Consider the following 19,636-nt stretch of genomic DNA (forward strand, 5'->3'; position numbering starts at 1 on the left):
TTCCTTAAAATAGTCAGGAGCATCTATTTAAAACCATCCCTAAGCATCATATGTAATGGGGATAAACTGGATCCATTCCCAGTAAGATCAGGAGTGAAACAAGGTTGCTCACTATCACCATTACTGTTCAATTTCGTATTAGAAATGCTAGCTTTGGCAATAAGAAATGAAAAGAGATTAAAGGAATTAGAGTAGGTAGTGAGGAAACCAAATTATCACTCTTTGCAGATGATATGATGGTTTATTAGAAAATCCCAGAGAATCCAGTAAAAAGTTATTAGAAATAATCCACAACTTTAGCAAAGTTGCAGGATACAAAATAAATCCACATAAATCAGCATTTTTATACATCCAACAGCAAGCAATACAAAGAGGAATTCCATTTAAAATAACTACTGATAGTATGAAATATTTGGGATTCTATCTGCCAAGGGAAAGTCACTAACTATATGAGAAAAACTACAAAACACTTTCCACACAAATAAAGTCATATAGAAACAATTGGAAAAATATTACATGCCCTTGGCTAGGTTGAGCAAATATAATAAAGAAGACAATAATATCTAATCTATTTATTTAGTGCTATACTCCCATGAAACTATTTTAATAACCTAGAAAAAATAACAAAATCCATCTGGAAGAACAAAAGTGAATTTTGTTCAAGAATTTCAAGGGAACTAATGAAAAAAAAAATCAAATGAAGGTGGCCAGATCTAAAACTATATTATAAAGCAGTGGTCACCCAAGTCATTTAGGTATTGGCTAAGAAGTAGACTAGTTGATCAGTGGAATAGCTTAGGTTCACAAAACAAAATAGTCAATAACTATAGCCATCTAGTGTTTGACAAACACAAAGACCCCAGCTTTTGGGATAAGTATTCACTATTTGACAAAAACTGCTGGGAAAACTGGAAATTGATATGGCAGAAATTAGGCATGGACCCACACTTAACACTGTACACCAACACAAAATCAAAATGGGTTTGTGATTTAGGCATAAAGAACGAGATTATAAATAAATTAGAGGAACATGGGATAGTTTACCTCTCAGACTTGTGGAGGAGGAAGGAATTTGTGACCAAAGAGGAACTAGAAATCATTATTGATCACAAAATAGAAAATTTTGATTATACCACATTAAAAAACTTTTGTACAAAAAAAAACTAATGCAGACAAGATTAGAAGGGAAGCAATAAACTGGGAAAACATTTTTACAGTTAAAGGTTCTGATTAAGGCTTCATTTCCAAAAAATATAGAGAATTGACTCTAATTTATAAAAAATCAAATCATTCTCCAATTGATAAATGGTCAAAGGATATGAACAGACAATTTTTAGATGATGAAATTGAAACCATTTCTACTCATATGAAAGGGTGTTCCAAATCACTATTGATCAGAAAAATGCAAATTAAGACAACTCTGAGGTACCACTATACACTTGTCAGATTGGCTAAGATGACAGGAAAAGATAATGATGAATGTTGATGGGCATGAGGGAAAACATAACTTATGCATTATTGGTGTAGTTGTGAACGGATCCAACCATTCTGGAGAACAATTTGTTATTATGCTCAAAAAGTTATTAAACTGTGCATATCCTTTTATCCAGCAGTATTACTACTGGGCTTTTATCCCAAAGAGGTATTAAAGAAGGGAAAGGGACCCGTATGTGCCAAAATGTTTGTGGCAACCCTTTTTGTAGTGGCAAGAAATTGGAAACTGAATGGCTGAATAGGTTATGGTATATAAATGATATGGAATATTATTATTTTATAAGAAACAATCAGCAGGATGATTTTAGAGAGACCTGGAGAGATTTACATGAACTGATACTAAGTGAAATAAGCAGAACCAGGAGATCATTATACACGGCAACAACAAGCCTATACAATGATCAATTCTGATGGACATGGCTCTCTTAATCAGTGAGATGATTCAAACCAGTGCCACTTGTTCAGTGATGAAGAGAGCCATTCACACCCAGAGAGACAAGTGTGGGAACATAGTGTGGTCCACAACATAGCATTCTCACTCTCTCTATTGTTCTTTGCTTGCATTTTGTTTTCTTTCTTAGTTTTTTTTTTTTAATCTTCCTTCTTGACCTGATTTTTTTTTTTTTTTTGTGCAGCAAGATAACTATAAATAGGTATACATATATTGGAGTATTGGACCACCTGTCAGCTAGGAGAGGGGATGGGAGGAAGGAGGGGAAAATTTGAAACAAAAGGTTTTGCAAGGGTCAATGTTGAAAAATTATCCATGCATATGTTTTGTAAATAAAAAACTTCAATAACAAAAATGAGGGAGTTGGATTATTAAAAAGATGTATTCCTGTTTCTACTTGTTTTGCTCAGTATCAGTTCATGTAATTCTTTACAGACCTTTCTAGAATCAGCTTGTTCATCATTTTTATGGAAAAATAATATCTATTACTTTCATGTACCATAACTTTTTGAGATATTCCCCAATTGATGGAAATTTTTCTAACTCTTTGCAATCCCAAAAAGAGTTGCTACAAACATTTTTGCACACATTGGTTCTTTCTCCTCTTTTATAATATATATGTGTATATGTATATATATTTTTGCATGTAGACTCAGTAGGAGCACTACCTGATCAAAGGGAGTGCACAGTTTTGTAGTTCTTTGGATATAATTTTAAATTGTTCTCCAGAAAGATTGGATCATTTCACAATTCCACCAACAACCAGTTTTTCCACACCCCCGACAATATTTATAATTATCATTTCCTGTCATCTTAGCCAATCTGAAAGATGTGAGGTAGCACACCAGAACTGTTTTAATTTGCATTTGTCTAATCAATAGTGATTTAGAGCATTTTTTCTTATGACTAAAAATGACTTTAATTTCTTCATCTGGAAATTGTCTGTTCATATCCTGTGACCACTTATCAATTGGGGAAATGCCTTGTATACTTATAAATTTGACACAGTTCTTTATATATTTTTGAAATGAGGCCTTTATTTTATTGTCCTTATTTACTTATATTTATTTAACAAATTTTATTTGATTTTTATTTAATAAATCCCCCCTCCCCCCCGACTTTGTACTTTGCTTCTTATCTTTACTATGTTGGTTTTCTTTGTGCAAAAGTTCTTTAATTTAATGTAATCAAAGTTGCTCATTTTGAATTTTATAATTTTTTCTAGTTCTTCTCTGGCCATAAATTCCTCCCTTGTCCAAAGATATGATAAGTAAGCTATTCCTTGCTCTCCTAATTTACTTATAGTATCATCCTTCATACCTAAATCATGCAACCATTTTGACCTTATTTTGATGTTGGATGTGTTATGTAGATCTATTTCTGACATATTATTTTCCAATTTTCCCAGCAATTTTTGTGAAATAGTGATTTCTTATCTCAGAAACTGGAGTTTCGGGGTTTATCAAACACTAGATTAATATATTCATTATTATGTCATGTATTTTGAATCTATTCCATTTGTCCACCACACTGTTTCTTAGCCAGTTCCATATGTTTTTGATTACTACTGCTTTATAATGGAATTTTAAGTCTGATACTACTAGGCCACCATCTTTGTATTTTTTTTTTCCATTAATTCCTTTGATTTTCTTGAGCTTTTTTCTTACCAGCTGAATTTTATTATTATTATTTTTCTAGTTTTATAAAATAATTTTTTGGCAGTTTGATTGGCAATGCACTGACAATTAGACCAATTTAGGTACACTTTTCATTTTTATTATATTAGTTTGACCTCCCCATGAACAATTGATATTTTTTCCAATTGTTTAGATTGTGTGAAAAGTGCTTTGTAATTGTGTTCATATTGTTCCTAGGTGGCTACAGTTATTTTAAACAAAATTTGTCTTTCTATCTTTTGCTGTTGGGTATTGTTAGCAATATATAGAAATGATAATGATTTGTGTAAATTTGTTTTATTTCCTGCAACATTGATAAAACTTTTAATTTTTTCAAGTAAATTTTTGGATGATTCTCTAAGTATACCATCATATTATCTGCAAAGAGTAATAATTGTATCTCTTCATTGCCTATTCTAATTCTTTTAATTTCTTTTTCTTTTCTTATTGCTAAAGTCAATAGTCCTACTACAATATTGAACAGTAGTGGTGAAAATGGGCATCCTTGTTTCATCCCTGATCTTATTGGGAATGTTTCTAGCTTCTCCCCATTACAATAATGCTTGGTAATGGTTTTAGATAAATAATGATTATCACTTTAAGGAAAACTTCATTTTTTCCCCTATGCTCCCTAGTGTTTTTTAAGAGAAATGGGTGCTGTGCTTTGTCAAAAAAATTTTTTTGCAACTATTATCATGTAATTTCTGTTAATTTTGTTATTGATATGGTTAATTATGTCAGTAGTTTTCTTGATATTGAAACAACCCTTCATTCTTGATATAAATTCCACTTGATCACAGTGTACTATCTTGCTGATAAGTTGTAATCTCTTTGCTAATATTTTATTTAAAATTTTTACATCAATATTCATTAGGGAAATTGGTCTGTAAATTTCTTTCTCTGTTTTAAGTCTTCCTGGTTTAGATATCAATACCATATATGTGTCATGGAGGAAATTTGATAGGATGTCTTTACATATTTTTCAAATAGTTTACATATTATTGAAATTAATTGTTCTTTAAATGTTTGCTAGATAGTTTACATATTATTGAAATTAATTGTTCTTTAAATGTTTGCTAGAATTCACTTGTAAATCCACCTGGCCCAGGAGACTTTTTCTTAGGGAGTCCATTGATAGCTTGTTCGATTTCTTTTTTCAAAATTTAATTTATTTAAATATTTTATTTCCTCTTCAGGGCAATTTACATTTTTAAAATATTCATCCAATAGATTGTCAGATTTATTGTCATATAGTTGGACAAAGTAGCTCCTAATTATTGCTTTAATTTCTTCATTGATAAATTCATTCTTTTCATTTTTGTTGCTGGTAATTTGGTTTTATCTTTCCTTTTTTGAATCAAATTAATCAAGGATTTATCTATTTTGTTGGTTTGTTCATAAAACCAATTCTGCTTTTATTAATCAGTTCAATAGTTTTCTTACTTTCAATTTTATTATTCTCTCCATTGATTTTCAGAATTTTTTATTTGGTATTTAATTGTCATTTTTAATTTGTTCTTTTTCTGGCATTTTTAGTTGCATGCCCAATTCATTGATTTTTTTTTTCTATTTTATTCCTGTAACTATTTAGAGATATAAAATTTTCCTTAAGAACTGCTTTTGGCTGAATCCCATCATTGTCAATATGTTTTTATTATTTCTATGATTTGTCTGACCCATTCATTCTTTATAATTAGATTATTTAGTTTTGAATTGGTTTTTAGTCTATCTTTCCCTGGCCCTTCATTGAATGCAATTTTTATTGATTGTGATTTGAAAAGGAAGTATTCACTATTTTTGTCTTTCTGTACTTGACTGTGAGATTTTTGTGCTTTAATACATGGTCAATTTTTGTGTAACTACCATATACTGCTGAGAAAAAGTATATTCCTTTCTATCTCTTATTCAGTTTTCTTCAGAGGTCTATCATATATAATTTTCCCTAAAATTCTATGAGCCTTCTTAGTTGCTTTCTTGTTTATTTTGTCAATAGATTTTCCTAATTTTGAGAGGGGGAGGTTGAGGTTTTCCCTCTATTATTGTCTATTTCTTCCCATAACTGGCTTAACTTCTTTTATAAGAATTTAGTGCTGTATCACTTAGTGTGTATACATTTAATATCAATACTAATTCATTGTCTATGGTTCTCTTTAATAAAATGTAGTTTCCTTCTTTATCTCTTTGAATTAGATGTATTTTTTACTTTTGCAGTATCTGAGATCAGAATTGCTACCTATGTTTTTTTTTTTTTTTTTTTTTTGCTTTGGCTGAAAGCTCTTATCCTTACTCTGTATGTACCTGTATTTTCAAATGTGTTTCTTATACACAACATATTATAGAATTCTGCTGTGTTTCCATTTGCCCAGTTCTAGTCTGCGATATGTGATTTTCTTTGGTTAGCATTTGTATCTCTTTTTGAATTTGGTCAATTCTGCTTTTTAAGATGTTGTTTTCTTTAATTGATTGCTTTTGCATTTAACCAATTTTTTTTAAGCAATTGTTTTTCTTTTCCAAGCTATGTTTGACTTTCTCTTGCATACTTCTTGTTTTTTTCCCCAGTTTTTCTTCTACCTTTCTCATTTACCTTTTAAAATATTTTATGAGTGCTTCCAAGAAGCCTGTTTGGGCCTGAAACCAATATATATCACTTTTTGAGATTTCCCATATGACTATTTTGTCCTCATCTGAGTTGGTGTTTTGGACTTCTCTGTCATCATGTTGGTGTTTTGTTCATCAAAATAACTTTCTATAGTTAAGTTTCTTTTCGGTTTCTACTCATTTTCTTTCTTTCTCTCTCCCCCCTCCCCCATTTTGTGACTTTTATGGTTATGTTCTATTCTTAGGGTGTAGGTAGGGGTCACTGTCCCAAGCTTCTTGTGCAGTCTAAGCCTTGGCTTTGACCACAAGGGCCCCTTATGGTCACAGCAGGGTGTAGCTCTACCTACTCTCTCCAGGCAACAACCTGGTTTCCTGGACTGACAATTTGCTTTCTGAGCTGGGACTGGAGGCTCCCCCACTTATCTGCACTTTTCCTGAGCCAGGAAAGAAGGTCTCAGTTGCTGATCTGTTATGATTAAGACCATCTCATTGGCTTTCCTGGATACTTCTGATTTAGATTGAACACCCTTTCTTTTCAGTGAGACTGACCTTTCTTGAAGTCCTTCTAATCTAGCTTGAAGTGGAGAGTAATGCCATTCCATCAGACTCTATTCAGAGGCTTGGTTTCATATGGTTTTTTGAGGGAAAGTGGGAAAGCTTGAGCAGCTTCTTGGTTTCACTCTGCCATCTTGGCTCTGCTCCTACTGAAAGTCAAATTTCTATTCAGTACAGGTCTTTTTATCATGAATGCTTGGAAGTCCTCCATTTCATTGAATGTCCTCCATTTCCCTGAAGGATTATACTCATTTTTGCTGGGTTTAAACTCTCCAATTTGTTAATTTAGAAGCTGCTAAGTCTTGTGTTATCCTGACTGTGGCCTCACTGTACTTGGATTATTTATTTCTGTATGTTTGCAATATTTTCTCATTAACATGGGAGTTTCAGAATTTGGCTAGGAGTTTTCATCTTGGGATCGCTTTCAGGAGGTGATTGATAGATTCTTTTTTTTTTTTTTTAATTTAATAGCCTTTTATTTACAGGTTATATGTATGGGTAACTTTACAGCACTAACAATTGCCAAACCTCTTGTTCCAATTTTTCACCTCTTACCCCCTACCCCCTCCCCCAGATGGCAGGATGTTAAATATATTAAAATATAAATTAGATACACAATAAGTATACATGACCAAACTGTTATTTTGCTGTACAAAAAGAATCAGACTCTGAAATATTGTACAATTAGCTTGTGAAGGAAATCAAAAATGCAGGTGTGCATAAATATAGGGATTGGGAATTCAATGTAATGGTTTTTAGTCATCTCCCAGAGTTCTTTCTCTGGGCATAGCTGGTTCAGTTCATTACTGCTCCATTGGAAATGATTTGGTTGATCTCGTTGCTGAGGATGGCCTGGTCCATCAGAACTGGTCATCATATAGTATTGTTGTTGAAGTATATAATGATCTCCTGGTCCTGCTCATTTCACTCATCATCAGTTCGTGTAAGTCTCTCCAGGCCTTTCTGAAATCATCCTGTTGGTCATTTCTTACAGAGCAATAATATTCCATAATATTCATATACCACAATTTATTCAGCCATTCTCCAACTGATGGGCATCCACTCAGTTTCCAGTTTCTAGCCACTACAAAAAGGGCTGCCACAAACATTCGTGCACATACAGGTCCCTTTCCCTTCTTTATGATCTATTTGGGATATAAGCCCAGTAGTAACACTGTTGGATCAAAGGGTATGCACAATTTGATAACTTTTTGAGCATAGTTCCAAACTACTCTCCAGAATGGTTGGATTTGTTCACAACATCAATGTCCCAGTTTTCCCACATCCCCTCCAACAATCATCATTATTTTTTCCTGTCATCTTAGCCAATCTGACAAGTGTGTAGTGGTATCTTAGAGTTGTCTTGATTTGCATTGATTGATGGATTCTTTAAACTTCTATTTTATTCTCTGTTTCTAGAATACCAGCACAGTTTTTCTTAATAATTTCTTGCAAGATGATGTCTAAGATCTTTTGATAACAGCTTCCAGGTAGACCAACAATTTTAAAATGACCTCTCCTGTATTTTTTTCCAAATCAGTTGATTTTTTTAAAAAATATATCTTTATTTAATGTTTTCCCCCAGTTACATTCAAAACAATTTTTTACATTTTTTTAAAGATTTCTTTTTGAGTGCTAGATTCTCTCCCTTATTCCCACTCAAAATGAAAATAAAAACCCTTAAGAGAAATTAAGTTAGTTTTAAGTTAATTTAAGTTAATTTCCTTCTCTGGATATGGATATGATTTTTCATCATAAGACCTTCAAAATAATTGTGCATGATTATACTACATACAATAATAAAGTCATTTATACCTGGTCATCCGAGAACATTTCTATTACTTTGTATACCTTATGTTTCACTTTGTTTGTTGGGTACTTTCCAGGTTTTTTCCCCCCAGAGCTTCCTGCTTATCATTTCCAAGAGAACAATGATATTCCTCTGAGAAAATTCCTTTGAATTTTTTTTTTTTACTATTATTATTGCTAACTGTATTTCCCCCACTCATTCACTCTAATGTGAGAAACTTTTCTTGAAAACCTTCCAAATAGTCCTTGATATCTGTGGACTGAAAGGTCTGGAGACTGCCACTGTTGCTGTTCATTCAGAGGCCCCAAGGACCCCTTCTGGTTTGCTGCAGCTGTGCTGGCCTGGCTTGTAGTGCAGTGATCTTCCACCTTGGTGCAATAGACTATCCTGTTGACAATCCAAGTTATCTTTAATTGGAAAATTGTTCCACTATGACTTTTTGTGGGTTCTTATGCTCTAAAATTTGTTTAATTATTTAGAGGTATTTGGAGAAGTTGGGAGAGAGCTTAGAGTAGATCATGCCTTTTCTCTGATATCTTGCCTTTGCTTCCCCTAAAGTTCTTTTTTAAATGTTATGTTTTTTTTTTTTGGTTTCTCTGTTTCCTTTTTTGTTTTACTGAACACTGTGTTGTTGAGTTTCATTTTCCCCCCTGATTCTCTCTTGTTGAGTCAGTTCCAATGATATGCCTCTATTTTATTCAACCAGTTGTTTTTCATGACTGCTGCTTTATAATATCATTTGATGATTAGAAGTACTGTTCCTCCTTTATACCTACCTCTTTTTAGTATTTCTCTTGATATTTAACTCTTTCATTTTCCCAGATCAATTTTGTTATCTCTTTCTTAATTTGGTATAGCAAATAAAATGTAAATTAAATTTGGTAGCATTGTCATTTTTATTTTATTGGCATAGTTTGAATCTGTGCATTGAATATTCTTTCAAGTATTTTTCTGCAAGAAACACTTTGTAATTGGATCTATAAAAATATTTTGTGTGCTTTGGCAACTTGATTCCCAGATACTTTATATACTTTGTAGTGAATTGGAAAGCAATTTCCTTTTTCATCATTGTTTTGGATTTTGTCATCATATATAATGCTGATGATTTTGCAGGATTTATTTTGCAGTCTTCAGCTTTCCTGAAGATATTAATTGCTCTAATTTTCATCTGTGCTGATTCTCTAGGTATTTTCTAAATAAAACATTATATTAGCCTTTTGCCTTTACAGCTTTAATTTTTCTCTTGTTTCACTGCTATTGCTAGCATTTTCAGAACTATCCCATCTTGTATTCCTAGTTCAAATCCAATTTGGTTATGACGAATGATTTCTTGGATAAATTACTCTAGTATGGTATGATTTTATTTATAGTTTTTGAATTGATATTCATTAATGATATTGAGATATAGTTTTCCTGTGCTTTGTTCTCTATGGTTCAAGTATTAGGGCTATAATCTAAATCTGTAGGGATGCATTCTCAATTTGTGAGAATACTCTATGGAGTACTGACAGTAATTGTTCTCTAAAACTTTAATAGATACAGGACCACTTATTTTTCAGTTTGTTAATTTCTTTATTGATAGTTGCATTTCCTTTTCTGAGATTTACTTGACACCACTATTTAATTTTGTTACTTTGAGCACCATTTTTGAAGGTTTTTCTATTTCTTTTGTGTTATAGAGTACAGGTTCTGTTATTTTATTTTTAAAATTTCTTCTGGCTTTGTTGTGATTTCACTTTTTTTTTCTATTTTGTTAATTTGATATTCTGACATTCTTTGTATAATATTTACTAAAAGTTTTAAATTTTATTATTTTCCCAAAGCACTAGATTGTAAATTCCTTGATTTCTTCTGTTTTTTTTTTTTAAATTTCTAGCTTATCTATTGTTCCTCTAATTTTTAGTATTCTTCCTTTGTGTGTTTTTTTAGATTATTTGTTGAATTTCTCATTTAAAAATGTATATTTAGTTTGTCAGTATTCATCTTTTATGGTTAAAAAATATGTATCTGATTTCCCCCCCCCCCAAGAACTATTTTAGTTATATACCAGAAATTTTGGCATGTTATTTCCTCATTATTATTTTCTTTCACATAATTAAAATGTTTATGACTTGTTCTTTGACTCTTTATTTAAGATTACATGGTTAAGTACTCATTTGGTCTGTTTTTTATGATTGCTCAACTGATTATTAATTTTATTGCATTGTGGTCTGTAAAGGATGTATGTATTATTTTTGTCTTTTTATATTTATTTGCAATATTTTTGGTTCCTAATATATATAATTAATTAAAAAACCCAACAATTTTATGTGGTGTTGAAAAATATGCATATTCTGTAGCAATTCCATATATTGCACTGTCTTTTAATTTTCTTTTCTTTCTTCTTCTTTTTTTAAAGCTAAACACCCACATATGAATTTATTAAATTCAAAGTCTGTGTCAAGGGAGAAGGAAAGAAATGAGAGATGGATGTGGGGTTTGCAGGAAAACTCCAGGGCCTCAGCCCCCTTCCATCTTACCTCCCCACCATGATGAAATGGCTCATGATTACAGATTCTGGAATTGATGTAGGGACAGACAGACAGAGTCATCCTTGCTTGTGCTCAACCTCAAACTTTCTCCCCCTCCCCCATCACATTGGGGGCATGCTCCTGATCCCTCTCCATCTGTGTTGGGAAGGGGGATGGGATCACAGTGATATGGGATGGGAGATGGGAAGCATGTTGATGGCCAGGAAAACCAGGAGTAAGAAGCCAATCCTTCTTCTTGTCCTCCGCTGACTTGGGGGTGGGCTCCTAGTCCTGGCCAAAGAGGGAACCATTCCCACTGGTTGTTGCTGGCTTCATCAGGGCTGCCTCCATTGTCTGCCCTTCCCCATTCAGGTCAAACTCATTCACCTGTGTGGGATCTACCCGGTATATCCACCACTGATAAAGGTGGATGAAGAAGACTAATATAGTACATTGCAGGCATCTTGATGACAAAGGCAAACAAGTTGTCGATATGAAAGTATTGAGGACTTTATAAATTATCATGCACCAGGGCAGATGGGCCACAGACTTGAGCTGATAATTGATAAAGAGCTGGGGTGTTGTGAGGAAGCCAAAGCTCTTCAGGAAGTCATAGATCATGTGAAGCAGCCATCACTACCAGCCTTTGTGCTACATGTACAGGAATCTATACACAGCATAGCAACCCAGGAAGGGGAACAGGATTTATAACAGGTATCTGAACACCATTTTACCATAAATTTTGGCAGAGGATACCAGCCACCTAGTTCTCTTGGTCCAACTGGACATCCATGATTTTAGTTGTCTTCCACAGGTCAATCAGGATGCCAGTGAAGATGCTGACCTGGACCACAAAGTTTTTCTAATTGTCAAGGACATAGAGAAGGACCAGGAGGGACTGGAACATGAGCTAACCTGGCTATATCGAAGACACAGTAAAAGATCTGAACTTTTATCAGCTGGCTGCGACATCTTAGCTGAAATTCTACTCACCCTAATTTCTGGGATGAAGAAACTTTTCCACTGGATCAGGATCAGAGGCTTTTCCACTGAAATCAGGATTAGAGGCTTTTCTACTGAAATCAGGATTGGAGCTTTTTCACTGAAATCCACTGAGGGCCCTGTCAGCCCCACATTGGGTGCCAAAATGTGGTAATCTTGTTCTTTACAATATAATGTGAAGGTTCTCTCTGGGGGAGAGGGTTTCTCGGGGAGGTTTTCTGGAGGCAGCCTTAGTTTCAGTTACAATAATCACCCAAAATTTCAGCCAACTGATAAAAGTTCAGATCTTTTATTGTGTCTTTCAATATAGCCCGGTTAGTTCAGAGGCCTATCTCTCTGCTTGGTTCCAAGAGCTCTTGCAGCTTTGTCCTTTGCTTCTGCCTCTGTTTTCTTCAGCCTCCAGCCAGCACCAAGGTGGAAGATGCAATGAATCTCTCTTGCCTTGGAGAGAGAGCTTGTAGGCTTCCTTCCAGAATGCTCCTCTCTGACCCCTGGGAATGTTCCCAAGTAACTCTCTCCAAGCTCTAAGAGCTTCCTCTGTATATATGATCTCCCAAAGGTTAACTCCTCCTCTGAGAGAATGGGATTATGGGTTATCTCCCAGAGTGCTTTCTGGCCCTAAGGGAGGTGTAAATTCGGATATCTCATACTAAATCCTGAAATCTCCCAAATGTATGAACTCCATTGAGTACTTAAATACTTATGAGCTCTCTAAAGGTGTGAACACAAGCATTATTGTCTATCAGTTGTACTTATTACCTTATTTCAAGTTCTGGCCCATAACATCTCCTTGTAAGATCAAATCAGTCATACTGAACCATGCTAAATTAGATAATTATTGTCTCTATCAACTCTAATGACTTAACAGTTTGTAAAGATTCCAACATCAACACACCAAAGAAGACTGAATTGATGGAGAGGCCCTCCAGGGACTGCTGGCTGTTCCAGAACAGGATGTCATTCTTGAATGCCAGGAACTCAAAGATGCTGTGGACGATTGAGATGATGATGGTGAGGTCCAAGATGTAGGGGTTCATCTCCAGGAGGGCCACCTTGACTAAATCTTGCTCCTTGTCTGACTACTCATACAGGTACTCACCCAGGAAGTTCTGGGGGGGGGGGGAAGAAGTGGCAGTGATGTGGATGGTGTAGAGCTGCCAGCACCAAAGGGACAGGGGACAGAAGGAGAGGTATAGTGGAAGGTTGGCCAGTGTGTCGTTGATGGGGTAGTAGTCTCTCTGCAGGTTTCAGTGGTCACTGAAGTAGATGATGGAGTAGTAATCCCCAGTCACTGCATCAAACTGCACTTACTGGTCCAGTGGTGGCCTTTCACCCAGGGCATGTGATCATTCTGAGGTTCAGATGTCAATGGAAGATGACCTCTACTGGGCCAAAGTCTTCTGTTCACTTAATCATCTCTGCATCTGCTTCCCTTTCATCTGTCAGCAGGTCCTTGGTCTTCTGAAATTGTCATTGTTTATACTTATCGATCATTCTCATACCATTGAGAATGAGGGGCCAGGCACTTGTTACAAAGCTTTTTATGGTTAATTTTTTATTTTTGTTTGTCTGATATTATTTGGGGGCTTACCTGGTGTATAGTAAAATTTGTTTCCAGTCTCTTGTTTTTATTCTATGTTTGTTTTTATTTTGTAAACTGTTTCTTATAAGCAAAAAAGTGAGCTTTTTGAAAAGTGCATTTTTATCACTTTTCTCTTTTATTGTATTGTTTAATCAATTCATTTTTAAAGTTATGAGAATTGTTTATATTTTCTCCATTTGCCTCTAATATTGTATTTTTATTCATATTTACAATTTTCCCTTTTAATCTATCAATGCAGTCCTAAATCTTTTCGGTATTTAAGCTTAATCTTTAGGGCAACCCTATGTCAACTAGCTTTTTTCTCCTCACTTTCCTCTTTCCACAATTGTCCTTCCATTTGTTATGCTTTTCCCTAGTTTTACTTTACTTCCTATCACCTTTCTCCTTCTTGCTTTTATCTTGTTATTAATTTCTTCCCCTCTTTCTACTGGCAGCCTCAAACATTTGTATTGGTTGCTATAAAAAAGATGAAGAACAGTTATATGTGATGTTTTAAAGGATGTCCTTTATTTCACAACACAGAAAATACAAGCAGAAAACACTTAGTCCTGTGTTAATAAGAAGGCAAGATAGTTTTCCTGACTACACTATTGCTCCCAGGAAGTTGTATTTGAATTATCTAGAGAAATGAATTTTCATTTTTCGGAGAGCAGAGAAAGCCATAAAATTATAGAATCATAGTATCACAGTGAAAGGAACATTATAGACCATTTAATCCTCCTACCTCATTCCATTTTGTAGATGGTTAAGGTTCCTAAAGATGGAAAACAGCAATTGCTAGAAAGTGAACTCCCCCTCCATAGATTCTTTATAGAATGTATTTATTTTCAGTGAATGAATGAATGAATGAAAAAGCATTTAGCAAACACCTAGTCTATATCAAGTACTGTGCTTAAAAGTAGAGACACAAAAATTTACAAAATGCACAAATAATATAAAATAGGATAATCTCAGATCTGAAGGAACTGATATTGAACAAAGGCAAATTACAAATGGGAGTGGTGGCCAGGGAGGGATGTTTTAATATGAAAAGTCAAAGGGATAGTGATAGAAACCATAAAGGAACAGCTTTTTCAATGGCGATATCAAAATTGGCTGCATAATCCAGAAAAAATAAATACTAGATTTGCAGGCAGAGTCCCCGAGCTTGGAAACTTTCCTCTTTTATTTACTGCCTTGTATGAAATTGGACAGGTTATTTTAAAACTTCTGGGCCTTGGTTTCTTTATTTATAAAATGAGAAGGTTGGACTATATGGTCTTTAAGATCCATTCTGGTGACTTGCCAGTGATGTAGAAATGGAAAATCCTTTGCCAACCACTCTTATATGTCTGAGAGTTTCAGTGAGTAGTCACTGGGTTAGGAAAGAAATTGTATTGAGCAATGGGGACTGGAAAAGTGAATGAAATGCCAGAAAACATTACAAATTCTTACAAAAATGGAGGGAAGGCCTATCTTAGTGTACATGCATAATATACTTCCCCATTTTCACATATGTGTTGATATGTCTATATGTACATGTGAGTATATCTACATATGTTTCTTACTGTATGAGGAAATGGTCTGTGTTACGATTAAACTATAGCCTAAAGATAAGATGATTTACAAGAAAAATTACCTAGGATTTCAGAATCCTGAACAGTTTTTTTTTTTTAAACATTTGGCATCCTGAGTTTTAGTTTTATAATTTGGCATCTTTTACTGCTTTGTGAGAATTGCAATTTTTTTGACTGAGTCTTTAAAGGCTTGTATGACTTGTTTGTTTCTCAGGGCATAAATAAAGGGGTTCATCACTGGAGCAACAGAGGTCATGAGAACTGACACTGCCTTGTTCAAATCCACTTTTTCATTTCCTGAAGATTTGACATACATGAAGATGCAGCTTCCATATGAGATAGAGACAACAATCATGTGGGATGAACAAGTAGAAAAGGCCTTTTTTCTTTGCTGGGCAGAGGGGAATTTCAGAATAGTTCTAACAATGGAGACATAAGACAAAACCACTAAGAGTAATGTAATAATGAGTGTTAATATAGCATCAACCAAAGCTATCTTTTCTATGAATTGTGTGTCTGTACATGAAATCTCTAGAACAGGAAATGCATCACAGCCAAAATGATCAATGACATTGGAATCACAGAAGTCCAACTGGAGGCCCAGGCTAAGAGGTGGGAGAATGATCATCAGTCCAGCTAGCCAAGAACCCAGCAGGAGCTGGTTACAGACTTTGCTGTTCATGATAGTTGTGTAATGCAGAGGTTTGCAGATGGCCACATAGCGGTCATAGGACATGGTGGCCAGAAGAAAGAACTCTGCTGCCCCAAGAAAAATTAGAATAAAGAGTTGTATGGCACAGGCACTATAAGAAATTGTATTGTCCCCAGTTGATATGCTGTAGAGGTATCTGGGGATACAAGAAGTTGTGAGTGAGATTTCTAATACAGAAAAGTTTCTGAGAAAAAAGTACATGGGAGTTTTTAAATGGGCATCCACCAAGGTGAGGGTGATGATGGTCAGGTTCCCAATTATACACAACATGTAGTTGAGAAATAGAAAGATAAAAAGTAAAACCTGTAGCTGTGGATCATCTGTCAGTCCCCTCAAGATGAATATTGTAATCCCGGAGTGATTTCTCATTCCTGACTTCTGAATTTTGATGAACCTGCATAGAAAAAAGAGGAAGAATTTGGATGTGGGGAATAGGTTGGAGAGAAAGTAATGAAAGCAATGAGAGTTAGAGGAAGAAGGTAAGTAAGCAAATAATCTACACTTGCCCAGAGTTTCTGCCCATAACAATTGCTTCAATGTCTCAATATGCTTTGCTCTCAAATTTGGCCCCTTGTCAAAATCTTTTATTTCATCCTTTTCTCAGAGCCTTTCATCCATTCTTTCCTTAGCTACAGCCTATAACATTGAATGTGGAGTTAAGAGATCTAATTTTATATTCTGTAGGTAGTATGTCTCAGTTTCTCAACCCTCAACTTTCCTTTTATGTTAAATGGGGGTTTCTAATACTTGCAGCACTTACCTGGGCACCTGGGCTACTGAAAACAAAACACTTTATAAATTGTAATATGAATTATTCTGATTTTTATGATTATGTCGTGGTACTTGGTGTTCCTTCATCTGCTCCCCACATCATGCCTTTGCTTTTATATCTATTATTTCTCATATCTGATATTTTTCTTAATATCTTTTTCTAGGAGACCCCTCAAGGCAGAGTTAGGAACATCTGACTTCAGAGAGTAAGCAGGGTTGGACATAAGAAATATTGTGCAGAAGATGAAAATTGTCTTTGGAGTCCTGTTTCCCTTTCCATGTACTTTCCCCTACTAGTTATTTTTCCAAATTCTTTAGTAACTCAGGACACAGGCAAGTCACCAGAATGGATCTTAAAGTCCATATAGTCCAACCTTCTCATTTTATAAGTAAACAAAGGCCCAGAATTTTTTAAATAACCTGTCCAATTTTTATACAAGGCAGTAAATAAGAGAAGAAAGTTTACCCCTTTATGTCAAAGACTTCAAGATCTATTTGGATCTCTGCCCAATGTCTTCTGAGATGAGTTTCAATATGGAGAGACCTGTGTTAGGAACTGCCAGAAGACCTGCTTTTGACTTCTTCTTAAAAATTGTGTTATGCAAGCTATCTTATATCTCAGGGTCTCATTTCATTATTTTTTAAATGGGGTGATTATTCTCTAGAAGATCTTTAAAGTTCTTTATATCCACAATCCTTAAACCTTTGATAAGTGGATTAACAATAAAGTTTGAATTCTTCCAAGGAATATTTTTGTTTTAATTGGTGAATGACTTGTTATTTTTGTGGAAAGTACTTCAATTCTTTCTCTCAGTACTAAAAAGCTTCTCAGAAAGTTTCCTGTTATAATGATTCAAGTAACTTGATAGTTATGTTTTTCTGTTTTCTGTCTCCGTTGTCTATGTCTGTCTACCTCTGTCATGAGATTATTTTTCAGATAGAAAAGTTGCAATTAGTTCATATTTCTGTGGAATTGAACAATAACCTCTTAAAGCAAGAATTCTTAGTTGTTTTTGTTTGCCAGCAAACAGCAGCATTGGCAACATTGTGAAACAAACTTTAGTTCTCAGAGTAATATTTTAAGTGCATAAAATGAAATACATAGAGTTACAAAAGAAATTCTGTTGAAATATGCTTTAAAAATATTTTAAAAAACAAATTCATGGAAAATAACTTAAGAACCACTCTGTTAAAACGTTATCCCTGTCAGGGATCTGTGATTTTTAAATAAGGGATTTTCATCATGAAATGGAATTAACTTCAATTGTAGAATTTCTGTAAGTGGTTGCCAGAGGGCCATTTGAGAGTGGAATCTTCCCTAAGAGGGACTGCTCCATCCCCTTCAGATGGCAGAAAGGCACATATAATGCAGTCTCACCAAAGCTGACCCGATAATAATCTAGTGTCATAAGAATGTAAAGTTTCATTGTCTTATTCTAATAAAAAAGTGACATCTCAGAAATGGTTGTTGATTCTCTCCCTGAAATAACCAATATAATATTATAAGTTTTGATGTCTGAACTGGATAAATCTGTCCACTATATTTTTTTATAGGGGCAATAATCAAAAGTAAATGTAATCTTCATAGAAACAAAATGAGAAAATTCACAATGTGAAAAATCTTTTCATACTCACATTTGTGCTTCATAGATAGTACAAGTGGTCAAAATAACCCCAGAGATCCTTGGTAGGGCTCACAGAGAAATAATAGTACAAACAGGTGGCAGGAGCATAATGAAGCTATTGCCTAGGTCATGATATATCCCTTGGAATGCTTAGCCTATGAAGTGAATCTATCAGTACATTTGCAATGAACTCCAAGGAAGCTCATCTAGACTTGAATTCCAGTTGTTAGTTGTGTTCTCTGAGACCTTGATAACCCTAAGTCTCAGTTTCCTCACCTTTAATTAAAGAAGTTGGCTTGAATGATCTCTAATATTTGTTATAGCTTTAATTCAAAGGTTCTAATTCTATGGATATTTTTGGTCATACTCTGATTCCTGGAACCTTATATTCACAAATAGTTCTAGTTGATTCTCATTTTCCAGGACATCTTATGCTTTTGAGACATTTTTTTTGTTTCCTAAATAATTACAAAATGATTTTGTATCACAAATTTGTTCTCATGTTAAATGCCAGAAGTCTTGCCCTGTAGCTAAAAGGAAGCTGGGACTTCTGGAAAGGAAATGCAATGTTTAGACTTGACTATGGATTTCAGAGGAAAAAGACTAACACATCTGGGTAAGGAGATGTGCTTTCCTTGCTAAATTTTATTTGCTCTATCTATTGAAGGTGTTTGGGGAAATCAGTGAGAGAACAAACAAAAGGCTCCTTGGGGAATGAGGTTCAAAAGTACTAATGAATCTACTACATTATCAGCATTAAATTAAAAAACACATTAAAAAGCAGCTTTGGGGCCTGTGTTCACAAAGACAGGAAGGTGTCATCACCACTTAAATACAGTATTCAAAAGGTGTGGGTCCTGAAAGGAATAGACCTCTGGCATGTCCATGATCCTGTCCATATCATTTAAGACACTTGTGTTAAATACAAAAGGGGCAGTCTAAACCAGATAACAATGTAATTGGGAAATATTTAACAAGATTAATAAAAATATAGCAAAATACAGATATATTGTATAATTCAATCAATATGTAGGCCCACTCATTATATAGAGATTAATGTCCCCCTTTTCTTCTTGAGTTTGAGACCACTGATATAAGGAATCATTTTGAAATTAACTCAGAAGAAAATCTGTAAGGAATTCTCTGAAGAGGTCAGATGCCAAGAAAATCCCAATCATCTTATATCCTAGCAGGAGTCCTCAAACTACGACCGGGGAGGGGGGGGGCAGATGCAGCAGGTGAGGACATTTATCCCCTTCACCCAGGGCTATGA

At 34.5% G+C, this 19,636-nt stretch overlaps 1 protein-coding gene and 1 pseudogene across 1 annotated transcript; both read right to left on the minus strand.

The window, feature by feature from the left end:
- Window positions 1–11,193: 11,193 nt before the first annotated feature.
- Window positions 11,194–13,590, minus strand: LOC100918051 (annotated as a pseudogene).
- Window positions 13,591–15,397: 1,807 nt separating this feature from the next.
- On the minus strand, window positions 15,398–16,357 carry LOC100917788 (olfactory receptor 6C2-like). Its single transcript, XM_012551447.2, has one exon. It carries the CDS (start codon window positions 16,334–16,336, stop codon window positions 15,398–15,400), a length of 939 nt encoding a protein of 312 aa, XP_012406901.1. The 5' UTR covers window positions 16,337–16,357.
- Between the last annotated feature and the right edge of the window lie 3,279 nt (window positions 16,358–19,636).

This window comes from Sarcophilus harrisii, chromosome 5 (genome assembly GCF_902635505.1).
Source record: "Sarcophilus harrisii chromosome 5, mSarHar1.11, whole genome shotgun sequence".
Classification (NCBI taxonomy): Eukaryota; Metazoa; Chordata; class Mammalia; order Dasyuromorphia; family Dasyuridae; genus Sarcophilus; species Sarcophilus harrisii.